The 22,620-nt window shown below is 44.5% G+C and overlaps 1 protein-coding gene, 1 long non-coding RNA gene and 1 pseudogene across 2 annotated transcripts; all 3 read left to right on the top strand.

Annotated features, from left to right (window-relative positions):
* Window positions 1–5,985: 5,985 nt before the first annotated feature.
* On the top strand, window positions 5,986–7,043 carry LOC105417622 (uncharacterized). Its single transcript, XR_003889023.1, has 3 exons — window positions 5,986–6,026; window positions 6,277–6,394; window positions 6,499–7,043. It is a non-coding gene; the product is annotated as an uncharacterized lncRNA (long non-coding RNA).
* Window positions 7,044–7,506: 463 nt separating this feature from the next.
* LOC115250544 (guanylate cyclase soluble subunit alpha-1-like) lies at window positions 7,507–12,922 on the top strand (annotated as a pseudogene).
* A 1,234-nt stretch (window positions 12,923–14,156) lies between these two features.
* On the top strand, window positions 14,157–22,371 carry LOC115250535 (guanylate cyclase soluble subunit beta-1-like). The gene is made up of 12 exons (XM_029839407.1): window positions 14,157–14,271; window positions 14,560–14,633; window positions 15,894–15,994; window positions 16,084–16,200; window positions 16,314–16,511; window positions 17,381–17,611; window positions 17,753–17,869; window positions 18,423–18,556; window positions 19,402–19,599; window positions 20,659–20,896; window positions 21,465–21,602; window positions 22,282–22,371. Exons 3-12 carry the CDS (start codon window positions 15,944–15,946, stop codon window positions 22,354–22,356), a joined length of 1,497 nt encoding a protein of 498 aa, XP_029695267.1. The 5' UTR covers window positions 14,157–14,271; window positions 14,560–14,633; window positions 15,894–15,943; the 3' UTR covers window positions 22,357–22,371.
* Window positions 22,372–22,620: the final 249 nt, after the last annotated feature.

Below are 22,620 nucleotides of genomic sequence, written 5' to 3'. Positions count from 1 at the left end.
AGAGAAATGCCAGCTGAACTGGGCGACACGTGTCGGTGTTGGACTCAATCACAACGGTGCTTGAGCTGATTTAGAGGACACACGGCTACAAGACCAGCGTGCCACAAGGCTTTGATATTGATGCCTCTGTCGGCTGCGCACGTTCACGTGGTTTGACTTGATTTTTTGGGCTTTTTGCATGTGCAGTTGCTTGGAAACCCAGAATTTCACCACATGTCTCGATCTCCAACACACCTACACACTTTACCACACTTTGATGACGAATGTTTTCAGAAGACACCACCGTAGTGGGTCTCATGCTGGACAATGATGAGACACAGAGAGCAAATCCAACACTTCACAATCATGTTCTGGACGCCAGCGAGACCAAGAGGGTCTGCAGGAGGTCCAGGAGGACTCTCCCCTGTGCTCCTGATGAACCTCAACGAGCTCAAGAAGAAGGCCCGTTTTTCCCTCTGGAAACATTAAAACCAGGAGCACCAGACTGAGAAACAGCTCCTTCCCCAGAGCTGTTCCATCCATCTCCCCCATGCACACCCAGTTACATAATGTGCAATAAAAGTCTGAGCCGTGCGCTGGACTGCTTTTTATCGCCCATTTTCAGGGGTCCTTATCGTACTTGCTGGCAGGATCTCATTCTTTATATTTCTTTGTACATTTGGGTCCTTTATTTTATATCATTTTTATTTTGCACATTTTCCCTGTAGATATTGTTTTAATTTTTATACTTAGAGCTGGGAGTCACCAATCTAGATTTATTCATGTGGAAACACAATGACACCAGGGGGCATCAGCCCACCAGCTGATAGATTTTGTGTGTTTTTGCTAATTTAGCTGTGGTTCTCCACGTTTCCGTCCCTCTCTGGCGTTCTGTGGTGTTCCCTCCATCCCTCCTCTGACTCTTCTGATTGCGGTGGCCTGTTTTTCCTCCCCGGGGCCTCGTCACCCCTCCTCCCTTAAGCGTTCTGGTCACTGTGTGGCTGTGTGATGTCAGTGCTGGTGCTCTGGTTGCCCTCATGTATACGTTCTTGTGTGTGGTTTTGCTCGTATTTTGTCCTGTAGTGTAGTTTCCTGCAGGGATTCGCTCCTTGATCCTACAGCCGTATTCTTTTATTAAGCTTTATGGCTCTTTTCAGCTCTAATTAAACTACAGGCTCTGAATTTTAATTGGTGTAATAAAATTGTGGAGCACCACGATACATCATTAAACATTTATCAATCCGACCACAGAATAGTGAACCAATGATGATGAGCAAATCAATGATCTACATGGCTCCATTAACACCTGTTCCACTGTTACAGTGTTACATTCAGGAACACCTCCACCTTCCTGAAACGGACCCGTCGCCCCAAAGAACCCAAACGCCGTCGCTGTGAGGACACTGTGGGAATAAGACGGAGGAAAAGCTCAAGAATGGGCGCTTGCAAACGTTTGCACCATTACAATCATGCTTCAAGTCTGTCAGCGGGATGCTTCTTTCGCCTCTCCTCCGTCCTGCTGCGCCACAAACGGGCCAAGAAAGAGCTTTGTCATGCTCACCGATCCATCAGAGTGATCTTTTGGTTGCTTACCATCGATTTCGAATAAGGACAAGGTTAAACATTCTAATTAATGAGCAATAAATTATGTTTAGAAATGCTTCAGTTAAGTCAAAAAATCACCAATTTGCATGTTACAATTGTTTTAAAATCTAAATTATTATGTATATACATGTCATTTAGGTTATACTGTTATAATACTGTATAATACAGGCTAATAACACTCATCAAATATACTAACAACGAGCATGATGAGGTAAATGACACGGACTGCATGCCCATCCAGCCTCTGCCCGTTTGTTTGTCCTGTTGCTGTAGCAACAATCTTGGGGTCGCTCTGTGTTTTCGTGATAATGTGCTAATGTCGCCACTCTTGAATTAGTTCAGTGTGTCAACGATCACTGCTGTTATTTCCAATCCCGGGCCCCCATCTTCATCCCCAACAGAGGGTGTGAAACCACGCTGGGGATGTGAGTGTGTGTGCATTTATGAGACGCCTTTGATCAGCCTGTGGTGTGTGACATCCATACTCTGTCACACCATGTGACCTGCTGCCTGTGACCAGCACGTTAGCGCAGGAGGACGCGCTCCTCCGGTCCCAGGGGACCTTTCAATGAGCACTGCACATGCTTTCCCCAGACTTGTGTGATAACACTGACTGACAGTTCATGTGCTGCGAAGATAACTGTGAAAAAACATTCTGTAGCCAACACGGTTGTGAATATTTCCTAATCGTGACGGCAGTTTACAAAATTCCTGTGATATTGGAGGCTAGTCCTGCGTGGTGCCAGTGTAGGCAGCAGCTTTATTATTGCAAACGCAAATTAAAAGTACATGTGTTCAATAAATGCTGCTGACAATAAGCAGCGATAATTATTGTTGGGAGTCGTCATGGTGTTCCAGCGCCTTCCTTTGATGGAGGACTGGGGCTGAGCTGTTTGTGGCCGGCCGGCCAACTCTAAATTTCCTGCACATTTGATTGATTCTGACCTTAGAAAAGAGTACAACTGTGAAGGAAATGTCCATCTGGAGGCAGGACCCTCCTTCCAGGAGACTGGAAAACAACCATGTGTAGACGTAAATGTACAAAAAGGCCAACAAAAGTGCTGGAAAATCCAGGGACGAGGAAAAAACTCAAAACAGTAGCAAAGGATGAGCCTATTGAGGGTGACAGAAAGGATCCTGCAGCATCTTCATTTGTAAGTCATTTCTGGGGGAACCTTGGATAATACCTGATAACTAGAAGCTTTCCCAGGTCTACAATTACTGGCTGATGTAGAAAATCTCTTTTCAATGCCATCATACAACATACAGTTGAATAGATCTATTGTATGTCCTGTACAGGATATGATATCTGATTACACTTTGCTTTGTGGCAAAAAAAATTAATTAAGGATCTTAAAACACTCATTTGTACTGTGTTAAACTGTTATTTCTTTCATTGTTATGGAACGTATTAAGCTCTCTCTAGTGCCTCCTGTGGTAAAGTGAAACGTTTGTATGCTAGTCCATTATTTAAGTGCAACTTGCTGTTCCAAGTAGCATATTTACCATTAACGTAATGGTTTATTTATGAGCAATATTGTTCAAATAAAACAACGTTCTCACAAATGTGTAAAGTCCGCCCCCACCTGGTTAAAGTGAGTAAAGCAGCAACATCATTGAACGATGATGTTGTGGGTCACACATTTAGATGCTCCAGGGACCTGTAGGTTAAAAAGCGTGTATACATTTGATCAAAAACAAATAATATTGATAAAGTGAAAGTGGGGCACCAGTGGGGCACCAGTGGGGCACCAGTGGGTCACCAGTGGGGCACCAGTGGGGCACCAGTGGGTCACCAGTGGGGCACCAGTGGGGCACCAGTGGGGCACCAGTCCACAAACTGGATTCTGCTTTGTCATCAGTGTCATTATGAATTGCTAAATCAGATTTATTGAATTTTGAATATTAGCTAGACTTGTGCATTAATAACATTTATCTAATATTTGTGCAAAAGGAATTACGGTCTGTGGAGAATTGGCAGAGCTCATTTTTGTTTTATGATGCGCATCTGCTGCAGAGATATTAACCTTAATTATGCTTGACGTTAGCGTCCCTGAAACCATCTGCAGCGTTGAGCAGAACATAACCCTCAACCCAAATGGTTGACGCCATGTCAAGAAGCCCAGAGTGATACCTAATATTTTTTGGTTTTTAATAAGTTTCGGTTTCGTGCCAACCACCTTAATCAGCACAGACACGGAGCACAACTAAGCAGAACGGCTGTCAGGGTCTTTTTAGTTGAAAACATTAATTAAATTTTTTTATTAAACAAAAGAAGATTAAATGACTGATGACTGAGATGCTGATGGTGATCTCACCAGTGACGGGCTAAGAGAGAGATGGGAAAAAATTATTAAAGGCAAAAAAAGGCTTAAAAGAAGAGAAGGAATACTTTGTTATGTGTCCTTCAGGCTCAGCCCTCCTGACACCCCCACACAAGACGGAACCACAGCTTAGAACTGAACTCGCTAACATTTCTGCTATTGCTGAGACAAGCGCCATTGTAACTGTTTCTTATAAGTTTTGCCTACGAGAAGTGATTTGGCACCTGAGGAAGATTCTTTGAGTGCACATCAAGGTTTCTCTTTATGTTTTCCTCAACGTGTTTCAATAGTAAAGACAAAAACAAGGCCAAGCACAGGAGAGGCGGATGCTGAAGTGACAAAGAAGTGAATGAAGAACCCGATCTGGGCATAAGAGCTCCACTATTGACCACTGAGCCACGTCAAATCACATGCGAGGATGCATCTGTTGCAGTTCTTGTTGTTGCAGGTTATTGATCACCATTTAAATAATTCACGTGCACGTGAATTAATAATAGAAAAATGCCAATTTGAAGCATGGGCAGGCTCAGCGTGGGCCTCTGATCTGCTTCCTTGTGTACATGCATCCTCAGCCTTCCTCAGGTTAAATGACCTGATCAAAGATCAGATGAACGCTGTTTTCTGCCCTCGGCGATTGTGAAACAGATCCCGACGCCCGCTACAGACAGTCCAAAGACCAAACACGCAAAGCACTGAACTGATCTGAAACAGTCAACAGTCATAAAACTATTTTTATGACAGTTTTTTTGTCTTTACATTCCTGTGCATTTGCGTAGGCCTAACATTTAATTTCTATAGTTGGTCCTAGATGAGAAGACAGCTATGATGCAGAAAAGCCAGTTATTAATGGGAATAGATTTACAGCCTCTTCACTCCACTAAACGGAAGCAGCAGCTTCAGCTGACCTGGATCTCTCCAAGGCCTGAATCTAATTATTGCACCTCTTTTCCTGCAGTTGTGGACTCCTGATATATTTCCTTTTCAGTTCCGTTAAGACAGTTGCTTCTTTAATTCTTCACCCTCATGCTCCAGATCAAAAGTCTAGGTTTACTTTATGTTAGTTACCTATATATATATACACGGTATATATCATTTTTAAACTTTAGTTGGCATTATATTGGCTTAAAGCTTTGTGACAAACAGCGCCCTCTGCTGGGAATATAGCTGAATAGCTTTTTAGTGGAATCTCTTTAGAAATCTAACTGTTTCATATCATGCTCTTATAGATAAATAACATGTTGTTGAATAGTTAAAGTGCTTAAGTCTTTTCTCCGTTCCAGGCTTGCCCTGCTCAGCCAACAGTGTCAAAACTTCTGCTGCCGTGAGAGTCTTGTCTTGTGAGCAACAATATTCAATTAAAATTAATCTCTGACACAGGAAAGTAGATGGTAATGTAATAACATGATGTATATATATGTTGATCTTAATTTAATGTCCTAAACACAGAGGCATTGATCCTCTGCCACCTTCTGACTAAATTGAATATGCAATAAATACAAGATATTTAACATTCAAACTAATAAACCCTACTGTTTTTGCAAATATTCGCTTATTTTGAATTTGATTCCCAAAACACATTCTAAGAAAAGTCGAGACGGGGCAACAAAAGTTGAGGAATGCTCAAAAAAAAAGAGACCGTTTGGAAAATTCTACAGGTAAACAAGCTAATTGGAAACAGGTGAGTGTCATAACTCCCTAATGGCCTCAGTCATTCACAAGCGAGGATGGCGCGAGCTTTCCTCTTGTTTTATTAAATCAGGAGCAAAAGGGGGAAAGGGACCATCCGATTGTTATCAGCACAAAGTTCAAAAGCCGGCAGCTGTGATGGTATCGGGCTCTATTAGTGGCATGGGGAACATCTGTGAAGGCACCATTAATGGGAGCGGGTTTTGCAGCTGCCAGACAAATTAATGTCTTTTTCGGGGACGGGCCTGCCTCTTTCAGCAAGTCAATGCCAAGACATATTTTGCACGTGTTCTGGTTTCATAGTGAACGAGTGCAGCTACTGGACCGGCCTGCCTGCAGTCCAGACCTGTCTCCCACTGAAAATGTGCAGTGCAATAAGGAACACAAATATGGAGATCCTGGACTATACAGGAACTCAAGTTCTACATCGAGGTAACAGTGAGAACTTTGGCTTGAAAAAAAAAAGTTTATTCTTTGGGTTATTCTTTTTTTATTCAAAATTGGACAACTTAATTTTCTGAGCTTACATTATAAAGTATTTATTGTGCCATTAAAGGTCCCATAGCATCAAAAACAAGTTTTATTTCTGGCTTTCGGAGTTCGACCCTCCAGCTTGTTCAGATTCTTCTCCCGTCGTGACGCAATGACGGAACTAATTTGCATAGGCCGCCTCTCTCCCCAGAGATCCAATCAGTGTAAAGATTTCACAGGACCACGCCCCCAACATCCACCGTGCCCCGCCTCTATCCTCCTCAGCATCTAAAGCTGCAGACAATGAAATGAGCCACAAAAAAAAAAAAGTATATAAAGTATATTAATGTGTCATCATAATTTGTTGATTAACACTAGACAAGGTCATTGATGCTCTTTAATGATGGAGGAATGCATCGATGTGCTTTTACAGAAAATGGCGCAGAGCTGGTAAAACGTTCCCGGAGGTCCAACATATTCTAATGAGAAGTGTGTGCGGTGAGAAAACTGAAATAGGAATATTCAATGTGTGACATTTAGGAGCATGTGCGGTGATAATGCTGATAAAACACACAGAGTCGCGGCCATGAAGAAGAGTATGACGCTCAGGGGCCATGAGGCACAGTGGCTTTGATGATGAACACCAGGTTATAATCTTAACGGACAATTAGGTGTGTGTGTGTGTGTGTGTGTGTGTGTGAGTGAGAGATTACGGTCACTCCAGAGATGAAATATTTGGTTTCCCAGGATACACCTGAGTGAAGCCACCAAGGCCACCGGAAGTTAAGCAACCGAAGGACTCTATCGCCCCCTAGTGATGAAAATACGTTAATGTGCCCGGAAAACCATCTCAGACCTTTATGGTGCGCTGTCTTGGCTGGCTCTCCCCCGAAAAAGAGATCTTATATCAAACGACTTCACAGAGAAATAAAGAATTAATAAAATAACATTTACAATATATATAACAAAATCTGTGTTACAGGGTACAGGATATCTATATATTATCTATATACATACAATTCGACACTCTCTTGCAGGTCAGTGTGTGAGAGTGGGCCCGCCTTGTTTGGTTTGCTCATTAGTTCATATTTTTATCCAGGACATTTGCTTTATTCCATCCATATTTCATAAGTGTGTCTGCGTGTGTATGTGTGTGTGTGTGTGTGTGTGCGATAGAGAAAAAGAGAGGGGTAGATGAGCCACTTCACAGTTGGGTAACGAATGTTCAAAGGGACTTATTAACACAGAGATCCTCTCGGTGTCTGACGATAACCCCCCATCTGATGGAGCCTGCAACCCTGTCCGGAGGCAGACCTAAATAAAAAGTGCATTGCATGCGAGGAGTCGCCTGGAAATAATTTCTGGCCGCTGATAGGCTGTTGGGCCACACCAGCCCCACTTGGTTATGGATTGGCCGGCTGCTCTTTTTCTCCAACCTCTCATTGGTTTTGCCACCATAGGTTTCCGAACGTCTTGCGCCCGTACGCGTTTCGAATGAATATTGTATGCGGGCTCTGGATTTAGATGCTGATCGGTGGAGTCGCCGCGTCGCTGACTTTGCTGCGCGTTCCTGCGTGAGCGCAGCAGATGATGGAATTTCCCGCAGGCGCAGCAGCCGCTCAGCCTCGGAACATCAGATAAGGAATAGAAGGCTGGGAAATTAGGGCCGACAAAAATGTTCTGCACGAAGCTGATGGAGCTGAAGATATCAGGAGAGTGTCCGTTCACCAGCAGCGCCAAAACTAATCAGCTCGAACACTCCGAGCAGCTTTCAAAGGACGTCGCGCATTTGCCAACTTCCAAGGATGTGCGTCGAAATACAGGTGAGAATGCGCCTCACCAGAAGTCAAGCCGAGCCAAAGTTAACCTGCATACCCTCGGGGAGAGCATCCGAAAACTGGCATGTCCCGAGGTGCGTAAAAATACACATCACAGGCGCGGTTTCCCCGAAACTATACGAATTTGTGTTGTCTGTAATTGTACTGGGCAAATATTTGAGCGCCTTGCCAAACATTGACCTTTAAACTCAACACTCTCACACAGTTTGAACGGCTGCACACTGCCCTCCGACGAATGATGAGACTATCAGATCCCAGCAGGGAGCCTGCGAGGTAAAAAAAAAAAAAAAAAAAAAAAGTGCCCGTTTTGAACACAGCAGTCGCCAGGATGTCAAAAGGAAACATGTTTGTAGTTCGATGCTTCGCTGCTGCTGCTGCAGTACCTTTATGCATTGGTTTCACAGCCTGGTTCTGAAGCTTTATCAGGCCTGGAAAACAGGCTACGTGCAAATCTTTCTATTGATACATGGTAGACCGTGGGTGCTATGGATACCCAGACAGAGACAGATATCCTTCGAGTCTGTCAAAAATCACCTGATCAGCAGACATCCGAATCTGAGGCTACAAAGGCGTGTGAAGTTGCTTTTTAGAGTAATCTGCAGGAAAGAAATATATATTGTGTTTTGCATTTTAATCATATATGAAAATATCCTGCATAGACAGAAAAAAAATGATTGATTTTGGATGAATTGCTAGGAAAGAGCTACTTTATTGTGTGTCTCACTGTTGATCCGCTGAGCAGACTGAATGCATGTGGCGTTGATATGTGTTGTCTATCCAGTCCATTCGTTTGCTGTACAGAATACCAGCGCTGCAGCGACGATCCGGAGCATTTTGTGAAATGATGAGCATGTTCTCCTCCAGGAAAGGTAGGCCACGATCACGTCTGACGCTCGGCTTGGAAAATGAGTCCATTTTGAGAGCTGCCCCTTCATGTATCCGACAGCTATCCAGATGGATACTCTGAGAGTAGCGCTTGGCGAGGAGCTTTTCAACATGTGCTATGAAGAGGACAGGCACATTTGAGGGTGGTTGGGGGGAGCCCTGCACGACTTCCTCAACAGCTTCAATGTCTTGTTGAAACAGAGCAGCAACGCTGCATTACCAGGACAGAGAGGATTGTGTAAACGACCTTCGGTGCTGTGCTTAGACAAGGATTTGGGTCTGCTTACTGTCTATTTCTTCAATCCCCACCCGACCACTGAGCTCTTTTTCCCCGGAGTCATCAAAGCTGCTGCCCGTCTGCTCTATCAACACCACTGTGGATGTTCTGATGGACCCTCCTGCCACTAAAGATAGCATCCTGCAGTCCAGCCCGCAGCCCAGTCTTCTGTACACAGTTGTAGTTAAGATGCTAAAAGTCTGAGCCCCAGTCCACTACGAGCCACCTCAGCGGGGACGCTTCCTACCTCTCTGTTCTCCACCATCTTCCCTTTCCATCTGATCCTGGACCAGGACTTGGTTCTGGTGCAAGTAGGACACGGGCTGAGGAAGAAGACTCACCAGGAAAGATGGACTGCGACGACCAGCCACCTTCCAAGAACACTTCTCCATTCTTTTCTCCCCTAATCAGATGTACCTTCCAAGGTATTCTAAACCATGCTGAACACTCAGTTCACCATTCGATCAAGCGTGGAGTCTCCACCGCAGATAACACGGTATGTGAATTAATGGGTGGCTGGCAAGTGATTCACGAGTAGGAAATACACAAGTATGCAATCAATCAAGACAGGAAGAGGGGAAAAATAAACTTTTGTCTTATCAGACCTTGACCTGTTCAGATAAACTGAGCCACTCAAGGTGCTCATTTAATGATATCACCACCTTAAAAAACACAAAGAAATGTTATCAGAGAGAACCTATGATGGAAATGTTTACATTATTCTTGCACTTGTGACATCGACAAAAGTTTCAGGGAACACAGTGTCCTGGTGGTGATTTGAGTCGTAGGTGCCTAATGATGAAAAGAATGCCTAAAAATGCTACAGATGCACAGGCTGGTCTGCCCACCTCCCAAAACATTCCATGATGGTGTCACGGAGAGCGAGCGGAGCGAGAGTCCGTCCTCTGGGAACCACAGCTGCGTTCTCAACTTCACAGGGGGAGTTTGGACAAGTTTGTCCACTGTCCTGCTGTGATGCATAAATACTCTTGTGGTTTCCGGACAGCTGCCAAAACAGCACATTTACTTTTCTTGCTCAATTTACATTTTGAGGATGTTTGTGTAGAAATAGCACATATGCTGATGCGTTATTTGTTTGTGTTTGACTGTGGGAAAGTTGGACTGACAGTGAAAATAATATGCAGCACAGGATAGAACTTTAATCCCAGTTATTACTCTTAAAAATGAGGACAGGCTGTTTTATGTGGATAACGATGTATGTTTCCCACTAATATCACAACCAAACGGCCTCATCTTGTTTTTCAGCTCATGGACCTTAAAGGTCAGATGATTTATGTCCCAGAGTCCGACGCCATTTTGTTTTTGGGCTCGCCGTGTGTAGACAAGCTGGAGGAGCTGACGGGTCGTGGCCTGTACCTGTCAGACATCCCCATTCATAACGCGCTGCGCGACGTGTCCTGGTGGGCGAACAGGCCAAGGCCCAGGACGGGCTGAAGAAGCGGCTGGGGAAGGCCAAAGCAGCCTTGGAACATGCCCATCAAGCACTGGAGGAGGAGAAGAAGAAGACCGTAGACCTCCTCTTCACCATCTTTCCCGGCACCGTTGCGCAGCAGCTGTGGCAGGGCCAGACGGTCCAGGGCCAAGAAGTTTGAGAGGGTCACAATGCTCTTCTCTGACATCGTGGGTTTCACGGCGGTTTGCTCTCACTGCACCCCGATGCAAGTGATCACCATGCTGAACGAGCTGTACACCAAGTTTGACCACCACTGTGGAGAGCTGGACGTGTATAAGGTGGGTGGGCCGTTCAGGGGAGCAGACCGCTCCGCAATTATCGTCACCAAATCACTGTGACGGTGAATTTTAAAAATCCTGGGCAGATCTCCCAAGTACCTCACGCTCAGACTGGATGATCTGCCATCATTTTTATGCTAAGATGATGAGCACAGCTTTAGAGTATCCCTGAGATCTTTAAAAAAAAGAGTTAATCAGGTACTAAATTCAGGGCGTGTCAAAATTTTAAGAAAGCTTAAGAAAGTAAGCCGCTGTTGTAGCTCATCCAGATACTGGTGTCTGCCAGAGGCTGCCAATCTGCGGGGGGGTTGGATAATGTAATCAAAGTGTCACGAAAGCCTAACAGAGAGCGGCCGGCTTTGACAGATATCTCGTAAAACGCGAGCAAGTCGGAGGTTCCTTCAGGACCCTGTTTTCCACTCCACTTGTTTAAGCCTAAAAATAGCTTCCAAAATTGTTTCTGCCACGTTGCTGTTGATCGCAGTCCAGTGCAGAGATACACGCGTTAAAGAAAGAAAGAAAGAAAAAACCAAACGCGTTTGGACTTTGGTACGATGAGGGATCGAGTCCTGGGCGACTGCAGCCAAGTCTGCTGCTTGCTACACTTGACACTGTTGTTTTACCCATTCATATTTTTGATTTAGCCCGCGGTGTAAGGCCAAGACGGGCCTCTTCTGCCTCATTAATGGCTCCGCTGTGTCCAGGTGGAGACCATCGGTGATGCGTATTGCGTAGCCGGCGGCTTACACAAGGAGAGCGAGACTCACGCTGTCCAAGTAGCACTCATGGCCTTAAAGATGATGGAGCTTTCGAACGTGTTATGACTCCAGCTGGAGAACCAATACAGTGAGGGTCAAGTATTGCTCAGTCCTCATACTCATCATTCAGCTTGATGACGCAACACATGTCACTTGTTATATGAGGCCCTTTGAGTTGCCATTTTAGAGAGGAAGCATCCAAATTTTAAAAAAGATTGGTTCTGCACCGGAAGATGAAAATTCTTGCCCCCGTACATAGATGTGCCTTTGATGTCTTTAATGGTATTCACAGTTATAGAACCCATGCTGCTGTCATGCGAACGCTAATTAATATGCCATTCTAATATACTGTTAGTTGTAAAACTACTGTTTCACCATTGTAATGTTTGTAGTTATGAAGTTGCCTCCCCAGAACTGATTTAATAGCTCACCCTAAATGTCCCTGTAAAGCTGTGTTTAGTAGAGTAGTTAAAACAGACCAGGGTCTCTTCCATTCCATTCCTAAACACGCTGGCTGCAGCCAGTGCACGATCTTAACCATAGGAGGAGGTCTCGCACCAGCACTCACGGCTCTTTTAAATAAGAATAATCATATGTTTGTTAGCCATACCTTTCAGCCCTGCAAGATAGATTTAGGACTCAATTTATTGTAGCTTGTTTGAGCTTTCTCAAGATCGATGGTCAATAAGGACGAAAATGCAACATTATTTGAATCAATTTTCCATCTAAGTCAGCCATGTTATGCCGATCTTTATTTGGATTTATGGTCGTGTTGCGGCACTAACCATCGCTCATTCTTTGTTGCACTTACCGCAGATGCGTATTGGTCTCCATACTGGTTCAGTGCTGGCTGGTGTGGTGGGGGTGAAGATGCCTCGCTACTGCCTTTTTGGGAACAACGTCACATTAGCAAACAAGTTTGAATCCTGCAGCCAACCGGGAAAAATCAACATCAGCCCCACAACCCACAGGTGAGGCCATGTTGTGCGTTCAGCTTGCAAACGACTCCTCTATCGACTTGCTGCAAGCCGCGTATGATTCCCAGAGCGACAAGAAACTCTCCCTAACAGGAAGCGCGACGTTAAACGGAGCGCTGCGTTTCCTCTGGTGTCAAATAATTTGCCACATGCTTTCTGGATTAATGTTTTATTTGTGTGCTCTTTGTCCCAGATTGCTGGAGGATCATCCAGAGTTTGTCTTCATTCCCAGGCGCAGACAGGAGCTTCCGGCCAACTTCCCGGAGGACATCCCTGGTGTTTGTTACTTTTTGGAGGCCTCTCCCAGACCTTCAGAAGTCACTCTGAAATGATGTCAAGCTGTCGCCCAAATGGTGCTGACTATAACGGAGCATAAAACGAATCCCACGAGCGCCGCGGAAACCCCTTGTATATTTGACTTTAGGTAGTTTAGATATTAATGACGCTGTCGGTCAAACTCCTCTTTTCCGTCTCAGAGAACAAGTTTGATGTGAGCCACACGTCATGGTGGTGTCAGTAAAACACAAACATCCCCACATCAGCAGTCAGTACTCATTGTGAGGTTACTCGTCAGTGATTACCTGTACGGACACGCGTTATCTGTACATGTCGGACTCACTCACTCACGTCTGTCCTCACCTCAAGTTCGGGCCTGCTGGACCAGCATCAGATCTGGATTGATATCAACGAATCCAAAAGTTATCTGACATTTAGCTGTTTTATGCTCATAGAAACAGATAGCAAAGGTTAAAAAAAGGAGATTTGTAGCAAGAATAAACTCTTTTCCCTTTACACACATTTTATATTTGATGGTCGATCTTCCGAGGTTTTTAACTGTAGTTCTACCTATTTGTAACACTTTTTAAACATAGACTTCCATATTTTAGATGTAAATGCATTCCAAATTTTCCTAATATAAGTAATATATGTCTATATTTTACTTGTATCCACTGTTCACATTTATTACTATGTTTGTTACTTTGGTTATACTGCACTTTCCTAGACAACACAACATGTGATGAATGTCTGCTGCCATTCATTATAATTGTGCTTTATGTAGTCTTCAGATGTAATCAAAGTGCAAGTAAATATTGGCATTAACAAACCGTCTGACTGTGTTGCATTGTTGTAAATTCTGATTTCTGGTAGGATATTGCTGGCCATATCTTAGCCCTTTCTGCTTTCTATCTTCTTTTTTAATTAAATAGTTGTCTGATGGATTACAGAGTAAAGATGAACCTAAATATTGGCTCTAATGGGACGCGATCCCATGCAGATTAGTGGCATATTTCATTCTCTTTTTTTAAAATCTTGAAACACAATTTCTGATGGCTTGGTCATGGCAAATTTAAAAACGCCTTAAAGAATTTTTCATGCCAAAAAGAACCCAAAACCTCTGTTTTTTAATTAATAATAGGCTACAAGCGGTAGCAAATAGCGCAAAACAGGAGCGTATGCATCATTAACGCAATTTTCTGCCCGTGATGATTTCAGGTTCACTGGTGAAGAGATCTGCGTTCCTATTGGTCAGTCATCGATTACGTAAGAACGCAGCAGCTGATATTCTATTGGTCGGGCTCGCTGTCAATTCCGGCTCTGACGGGAAAAGGGGGTGGGTCGTTGAGAGGGGTCCAGCATCTCTACCGAACGATGAATGTTGCCTCAGCTTCTGCGTTTTTTGCTTAAAAATACGGATAAATACGGGCGGCCACCACCATGGTATGTATTTCCACACGTCTGCCGCGTTTGAAACCTTGTAAAATGAACCGTTTTGCAACGCGACATGGCGTATTTTCCTCAAACATTTCCTGTTAGGATTCCGCTAGCGGTTGTACGATTACTGATGTATATTAACAGGTGAGCAGGACATGCATGGACAATATACGATACCCGTGTTTAAAACATGCAATAGCACTGTTTTATGGGCCCTGAGATGCATGAGCAGAAGCAAAGGTGTGCATTAAATGCTCAGAGTCACATTGACTAATTTTGCCCTGTATTTGACAGTATGGATTTGTGAATCACGCCTTGGAGCTGCTGGTTTTGCGGAATTACGGCCCGGAAGTTTGGGAAGACATCAAGTGAGTTTTGGACATAAAGTGGGAAATAAATGCTGCAGTTGGAGAAACGTACGGTGGACAAATTTAGGCTGCAAGTGTTTGTTTTTTATAAATTAAGACATGCAAGTATGGTCAGTAAAATGGACGTAGATTATAATTTCTCCCTGTGAGTTTAGTTTAGTTTTTTTTAAACTCGGACTGTAATTTAACTATAAAAAATTACCACATAATGGAAGAATCGAGACATTTTTGCAATTAAAAGGCTCTGTTTAAATAGAAGTATTTCTTTTAGCTGTCCGACATTTAAAAAAAAAAAGCACATCTGTGCATAAAGAAAAAGGTTGGAACTGTCAAGTATATCAAGTTTTAGAAGTGCTCCGTTGAAGAGCCAGAGAGGAAGGATATTTCAGTACGTATTGGTTGTTAAGTTTGTCAATGATACATTATTTAGCCATTTTTTACATTATAGATATCAATTGTGTGTAAGATTATTGAACAACTGCAGTAAAACACAAGTCATTGGTGTGTATACACCAAAATAATGAAAATAGAATATGAGTTTCACCAGAAATATTTTTTTCCCCCCAGGATACCACGATTTTTATAGTGTGCTGTCGTACAGAAAAGACCTCGGTGTGTGACCAGTTAAAATGCCCGGACCAGCCTGTTATTTAAGACTGCTGAAATGTCCATTTTTTATGTATTTTTCTCATGCGATCTTCTGCGACCTGCACTTGACCTGGTCTAAAACAGAAACGCAGGGGAAGAACGCAGCAGCAGCTGTCTTGTGTAAATGTCCTCCAAGTGATCACTCTTCAGCCACAATAACTCTGTACCATCTCCTTTTGTCACCTGTGAAATGCAACTTGTTCTTATTCCTCGGACGGTTCAGACTGTGAAGAGTAGGAATCATTTAAAAATGCCCTTTCAAGGGTTCTGCCATGTTTTTTCAGCTGTTCTGATCAAATAGCAGCTGCTGGCCAGGTCTCCAAATGAGATCTGTTTTCCTAGCTAAACTCTTCCAATCAGAGCCTCATTAAAAATGTTCAAGCAATTTACTGCAAGTAGGAAAATGTATAAATAGAAGATGACTGTTAGCATGGATATAAGAACTCCGCACCTTTTCTCCTTCGACCTCAGAGGAGAACCAAACATTTCTTCTTTTTTTAATCGGCCCGTGCGATAAGCAACCGGGGAAAGCAGGAGCAGCCTCGGCTGACTGTTTACGTGCGCCGTAACATTTGCAGAAGCTCATGAGAGATGGCTTCACTTTGTTTCCAGGAGGGAGGCTCAGCTGGATATTGAAGGTCAGTTCCTGGTTAGAATCATATATGAAGATGCCAAAACATACGATCTTGTTGCTGCCGCGAGTAAAGTTCTCAGTAAGTACAGTAATAATATTAATTAAGAAAGTGATCTTAGTGATAATGTTGGTTTGCAAGGTTTCTTTATGTTTGAATTTCCTTGGCAGAGATCGACGGGGGACATCCTGCAGCTCTTTGGGAATATGTTTTTTGAATTTTGCCAGGAGTCTGGGTACGACACCATTTTGCGTGTTTTAGGATCAAATGTTCGGGAATTCTTGCAGGTAAAAAAAACCCCCAATATTAAAATCAATAATTTCAGAAAGGACGGGGTGATGTGAAGGATGCTGTTGAGCTGAGATATGTGGGGTTTGTGTGACTTAATGGGGCTTTTCAGAATCTTGACGCTCTGCACGACCACCTGGGCACCATCTACCCTGGGATGAGGGCGCCATCCTTCCGCTGCACGGACGCAGAGAAGGGGAACAGCCTAATTCTTCACTACTACTCGGAGAGAGAAGGCCTGCAGGACATTGTGATTGGCATCATTAAAACCGTCGCCCAGCAAATCCACGGCACAGAGATAGAGATGAAGGTTAGCACTTCCCTCTGCTTCAGGTGGAGAGCCCACACATTCACAAGTGCCTCATCATCATCATCATAATAATAATAATAATAATAATAATAATAATAATAATAATAATAGCGCCACTTTTTTGGTCACAGGAGCTGGAGTTTGCAAACGTTTTAAGGCATTTCTGCTTTTTGTTGAATTTTTTAACTTCAACTGCCTGCTTGAATGCGACATACTTCTAAAAAGCTATGTTTTTTCCAGATACCATCAATTATGGAGGGTTTTCCTCTCATTTGGAAACAATTACCAACCTTCCGAGCATTGTTGTCTAGACTTGGGGATAGCGTCGCAGACTGATGTTGGCACTTTGTGTATTAATATTTGGCTCCCAAATTACAGCCTGTAATCTGCATCCATCTTCCGTCTTAACGACCCTGCCAGCTCCAGTTTTCACTTTGTTTCATTTTTCACCCAAACCTAATCACGCCGTGCACACGGTCCCATAGTATGTTTCAGCAAATGTGCGCGTGTGATGAAAAAACAGAAAATGGCAGATGCTCCAAATGTGATACCCAATGTCTGGAAATACTAGCTACTGTTGCTGTGGCAACCAGGCGCAGAGGCAGGAGCTTGACGCACGCATCCCTTGTGCCCATAAACCCCAATAATGTCATTTAACAGGGTCTTAACTCTGTAGTGCCAGGCCGGTGCACTTTAATGCGTCAATGAAATATGCAAATGTTGCATGGTGGCATTTTTTTTTTTTTTTACAGAAGCTAAAATTCACTTTAAAGAATCTGTACGTCCATCCAAAACCAAACCCACACCTAAGCATCTCTGCTCACGCAGGAGCATCAAGGCTAGCTTTTTAAAACCTGTAACTGCTGCAGATGATTCAACCAAAGAGCAAAGAGTGTGACCACATCAAGTTTCTGATCGAGGAGAAGGACTCGGAGGAAGAGGCGTTCTACGAGGACCTGGATGGCTTCGAGGAGAACGGCACGCAGGAGACTCGGATCAGCCCGTACACCTTCTGCAAGGCTTTCCCCTTCCACCTCATGTTTGACAGAGACCTGATGCTGACACAGTGCGGGAACGCCATTTATCGAGTCCTGCCTCAGGTGTGTGTTTCTGTGTGTGCAAAGTAGCTTTCTGGTGACAAGCCCATCTGATAGAAGGGAGGGAACAATGGATTTTCTAAATGAAATATTAGAACGGGATGTGTTGTGACTGTAATAAGCCTATCCACTTTTCTGCCATAGCTCCAGCCTGGATCCTGCATCCTGCCCTCAGTTTTTTCTTTGGTCCGTCCACACATCGACTTCAGCTTTCACGGCATCCTCTCGCACATCAACACCGTCTTTGTGCTGCGCAGCAAGGTACACGGGCTGTTCTCCACACCCTCCCCGGGAGGCGAAAATCACTGAAATGTGCTCAAGTCTGCAAGATCCAAACAGGGTTTTGATTATACGTGACAGCGTGTGCTCATAGTCTGGATTATTCATATTTATGAGTGGGCGATATTTTTAGCATTTGGGAGGTTTTATCTTAATAAGCATAAAATGGTTTATGGGCAAGGAATTAATCAAAGAAATTTCTGTACGGAGCAAAGAGAAACGCGCAGATTGAGATGAAACGGACGTAAAGTCAGGCGCAGCTTTGGTTGCATATTTGCTCATAAGAGCTTGTGCCTCACTGGAAGAGTCAAAGTAGTCTCAATCCCAGAATTGTCATTTCCGAAAGTGAATTCTGTGATGGCGGATGAGGTTTGTAACACTTTAAAGAAAAAAAAGAAGACAAAACCAGTGCAAATGCAAGACGCGTCCAAATATAAAGCGTGAAGAATTGCCTGAACCGGTGCCCAAATTTTGAAATAGATTTGGAGGAGAACATAATGAAATATTCATTAGAGTGATCCTGTAATCCTGACAGGAGGGCCTGCTGAATGTGGAGACAGTGGAGAACGAGGACGAGCTGACGGGGGTGGAGATCAGCTGCCTCAGACTCAAAGGACAGATGATCTACTTGCCAGAGGCGGAGAACATCCTTTTTCTTTGCTCGCCCAGGTAAACCCACCGTGCATCTGTCTTGAGAGGAGCACAGGCCGAGCGGGCTCTCCGAAACTCTTGATTTGACTCACGGAGGCCGACCGACACGTTTCCTGTCAAAAATAAACCTTTAAAACAACACCAACTTTTCATCCTGCTACAGAAATAGGTTTTTCCCTCTTAGATGATTGTATAGATGTCTTTTTGAGCCGCGAGCGCTGGTGTTTTCTAATAAAAGATCAGTTCTCCTTCTACAAAGTTCTGCCTTATTTGTCTGCCTTCAGATGGGCTTTTAAATATAGGACTGAGGCCCGTGTCCCCTGGGTTACGCATGGATTCCTCCATAAAAATGAAGATTTAAGTCAAATATAAGCCTTAAAAAGCTCTTCTCGATCCAAAGAAGACATTGTAAAACTCTTTAAAGAGGAGAGTCTGCACTTCTTTTGACATGTAAACTGATCTTCATGTTTAAGTTTTGCCCAGTGCCCCCTCAGCGATCCTCCTCGTCTGTGCTGCACGGCGGAATCGTCAGGCTTCAAATTCACAAGTAAAATGAAAAAATTGGTGGAACAAATGTAAAAGATGCAAAAAGAAAATTCACATCCGCTTAGAAATGAGTGCGAGCCGCTAATGAACATTCCAGCTGCTGCTGTGAGTCCATTAGAACCCGGGTGATATATTAGCTACGGGAACAGGGTCCTAGAGGCCACGAAAGGTCAGCTGACAGGAAACGGTAATTACAGCTTCAGAGAAAAATACTCGATTACCTGAGAGTCTCCCCCAGTGAGGTCATTGCGTTAAACTTGAGGTTTTCTTTATTTAGCAGGACTATTCAAACATCACCTCCCCCCTTCTTTCCACAGCGTTATGAACCTGGATGACCTCACACGTAGGGGGCTTTACCTGAGCGACATCCCGCTGCACGACGCCACGCGTGACCTGGTGCTGCTGGGCGAGCAGTTCCGCGAGGAGTACAAGCTGACGCAGGAGCTGGAGATCCTGACGGACCGTCTGCAGCACACCCTGCGAGCGCTGGAAGACGAGAAGAAGAAAACAGACAGGTCGGACAGCCCTTTAAGAATCAGCCCCTTAAGAGTCGCTCCAGCCAACGTCTGCAAAAACTATAAATACATTTGAACAGAAATGATTTGGCGGGAGCGTTGTTCTTTTGTTTTTTTTCTCCAAACTGTGATTTGTGGCCCTTTTTTAAAATACAGTAAATTCAGGCTGTGACCTCATCAGCACTGATATACTTTGTTCCCAAGCCTTAAATCAGCCGGCACGGCCGTGCATCACCCGTTCGCCGCGCCGCTCGTTTCATCCTCCTGTGATGGAGGTGGAACAAGCAGACGGTTCGGAGTGTCACTCCGGAGACGTATGAGGAGGCTTGTTAGTTCTCAAGCGACTGGATTAAAGAAAAGCAGTTGTGGCTGCGCTGCGTCTTTTCCCGCTGGTTGTGAAAATATAATATAGGTATGATAGATGTAACAAGGCAGTGAGAATTAAGCTAACTCGGGTCATTAATATTAACATTCCATCTATTCTTGTTTTGCACACAAGCCACATTGAGGTTAATTTCTAAATAAAGCACAGACGAATCTGTAATGCGACAGGCTGCACATGGGCGAGGAGCGGGTTCTCATTTCAGACCGCTTCTGTTCCCATACGAAATGACCCTTCCTTTATTATTATCGTCACGATTTGCTGTTCCCAAAGTGCCTCGGGCTCCGAACGTCGAGAATTCCTGACTCCTCTAAATATTTAAGGGAACTGCTTCTGCACACTCGCGGCCGTTGAAATGATGGTTTGACCAGTTAAATGACCTGTCTGTCTGTCGCTCTTCTGCCCAAATTAATATCATCCCTCACGGAATGCGTCTCGCTTTCAACAGGCAGCCATGATCTCGCCAGTTACCATAGAAACACCACCCTCCCGTTTGATTGCAGCCTGCGGGGGGAAAAAATGACCAAAAGGTGGCGGATGAGCAAATAAGACTCCGGTCCAAAAGCTGGACTTGGTCCTGAAAGCCAGAGCTTAGCATGAATCGTCCTCCAAATGTCTCTCTCTCCCTCTCTCTCTCTCTCTCTCTCTCTCTCTCTCTCTCTTCTCTCCTTCTTTAGATTGCTTTATTCTGTTCTGCCACCATCTGTTGCCAACGAGCTGCGTCACAAGCGGCCCGTGCCGGCGAAGCGCTACGACAACGTGACGATCCTGTTCAGCGGCATCGTGGGCTTCAACACCTTCTGCAGCAAGCACGCCTCGGCCGAGGGCGCCATCAAGATAGTCAACCTGCTCAACGATGTTTACACGCGCTTTGACATCTTGACGGACTCGCGGAATAACCCTTATGTATACAAGGTTGGGAGCACGGCTGAATTTTAAATGACAGTGTATCACACATCTGTGTACATTTCCTAAGTGAGGAATAAAAGTGGGGGGGGTGAAGGTAACAGCTAAAATTAGCTCTGTAAAATACGGAGTGGACGTGCTTGTGACCGTATCCGCTGGTCATTCAGCATCTCTCTGTTATGTAATTATGCAGATGGAAACCCACGAGGGTGTTCATGTCCATAAGGAGTAGCACGGGCCTCCAAACACAGCGTAGCTTTACAGAGGTTGTGCACCCGTTTATAGGCCTCATCTAGCAGATTTACACTCCAGGCTTTCAGACAAGAATGCACTTTAAGAAGTCAAACAGACCTCGGCGCATCCAGGGGATCGGCTTCAGGCACTGGGTCACCAAAAGGAGTAATATTTATTCTAGTTGCCGAGATGCTTGGTGGTCCTCGGTTCAAAGGGGCCCCGAATATCTTAAAGCTGACGTAAGTGTTTATTTCAGGGTGCTTCCGTTTATGCTGAGAAGAAAGGAAAGAGCTGCAGCGATGCAGGTGTAAATCACACGTGACAAATGCTTTTCTTCACACAGGTGGAAACGGTGGGAGATAAGTACATGACGGTGAGCGGCCTGCCCGAGCCGTGCACGCACCACGCCAAGTCCATCTGCCACCTGGCCCTGGAGATGCTGGATCGAGGACAGGTGAAAGTGGACGACGAACCCGTTCAGGTGGGTTGAGTTTTTTCACCATTATTCCTACAAAAAAAAAGGGAAAAAAACCTGTTTGTGCTCAGAGTCGGGAGCAACATGGCGTCCACGGGGGTGGTTCACCAACATATTACTGTAGCACAGATAAGCTTGGATGGATGTGCACTGCTGCAGCGTCCAACAATAGCGGGATTAGATGCCAGAGTTGCTCCGCTGTCCCAACTCCAAAGCCGATACCCTGACGTATTGCTGGTGATTGATTTCAGCCTAATCCGAGCATCTGGACATATTTGCACGCTGAGGTAATAAGCAGCGAAAAGTTGGAGAAAAAACAGCAGACTTTTGTTTAAGCGACGCGGGAGTTTGTTAGTATCAATGACTGTTGAGTCTTAACTTTGGAAAACGATGTCTGCTTAACAAAAGGCTGTTTATTTTTGGACACGGTACTGGCTGAGGACGGGTCCGCTTTGGTAGCAGGAACAGACTCCAATATGTCACCACCGGGCCTCTATTATTAGATTCTCATTAGTCCCAGACACAGTCCCAGCGTGTGTGTGTGCGCGCGCGTGTGTGTGTGTGCGCGCGGGTGTGTGTGTGTACAACAGCTCTTGCATTTTTGCAGATTGACTTATCAGTTTATTGCAAATAATTATAATTACAAAAAAAAAGCCTAAATGCAATTTTGTGCGCTTCCCGGCAGCTCGACGGCCGTTCCGCCCACCAAATATTGCACCTCCTAAATGGATCATTTGAATATTTTGAGCCTACAGATTAGAGAAGTTTTGGAATTTATGTATTTTTTTTTTACACCTCTCACAATAAATATATACATCTTTCTTCAAATGTCACATGTGTTTTGGATCCTGAGGTGTCGAGAAAGGAACCACTAATGCCGAGAATTCCGATTGCAATCGTCAGCATCGCGCGTGTGTGTGTGTGTGTGTTATGTGAGGATTATTACATCCCTCCAGATCACGATCGGGATCCACACCGGAGAGGTGGTGACGGGGGTGATTGGGCAGAGGATGCCTCGGTATGC

Source organism: Takifugu rubripes, chromosome 7 (genome assembly GCF_901000725.2).
Source record: "Takifugu rubripes chromosome 7, fTakRub1.2, whole genome shotgun sequence".
Classification (NCBI taxonomy): Eukaryota; Metazoa; Chordata; class Actinopteri; order Tetraodontiformes; family Tetraodontidae; genus Takifugu; species Takifugu rubripes.
The sequence above is the reverse complement of the archived record's forward strand: the minus strand, read 5'-3'. Positions and strand labels throughout refer to the sequence as shown.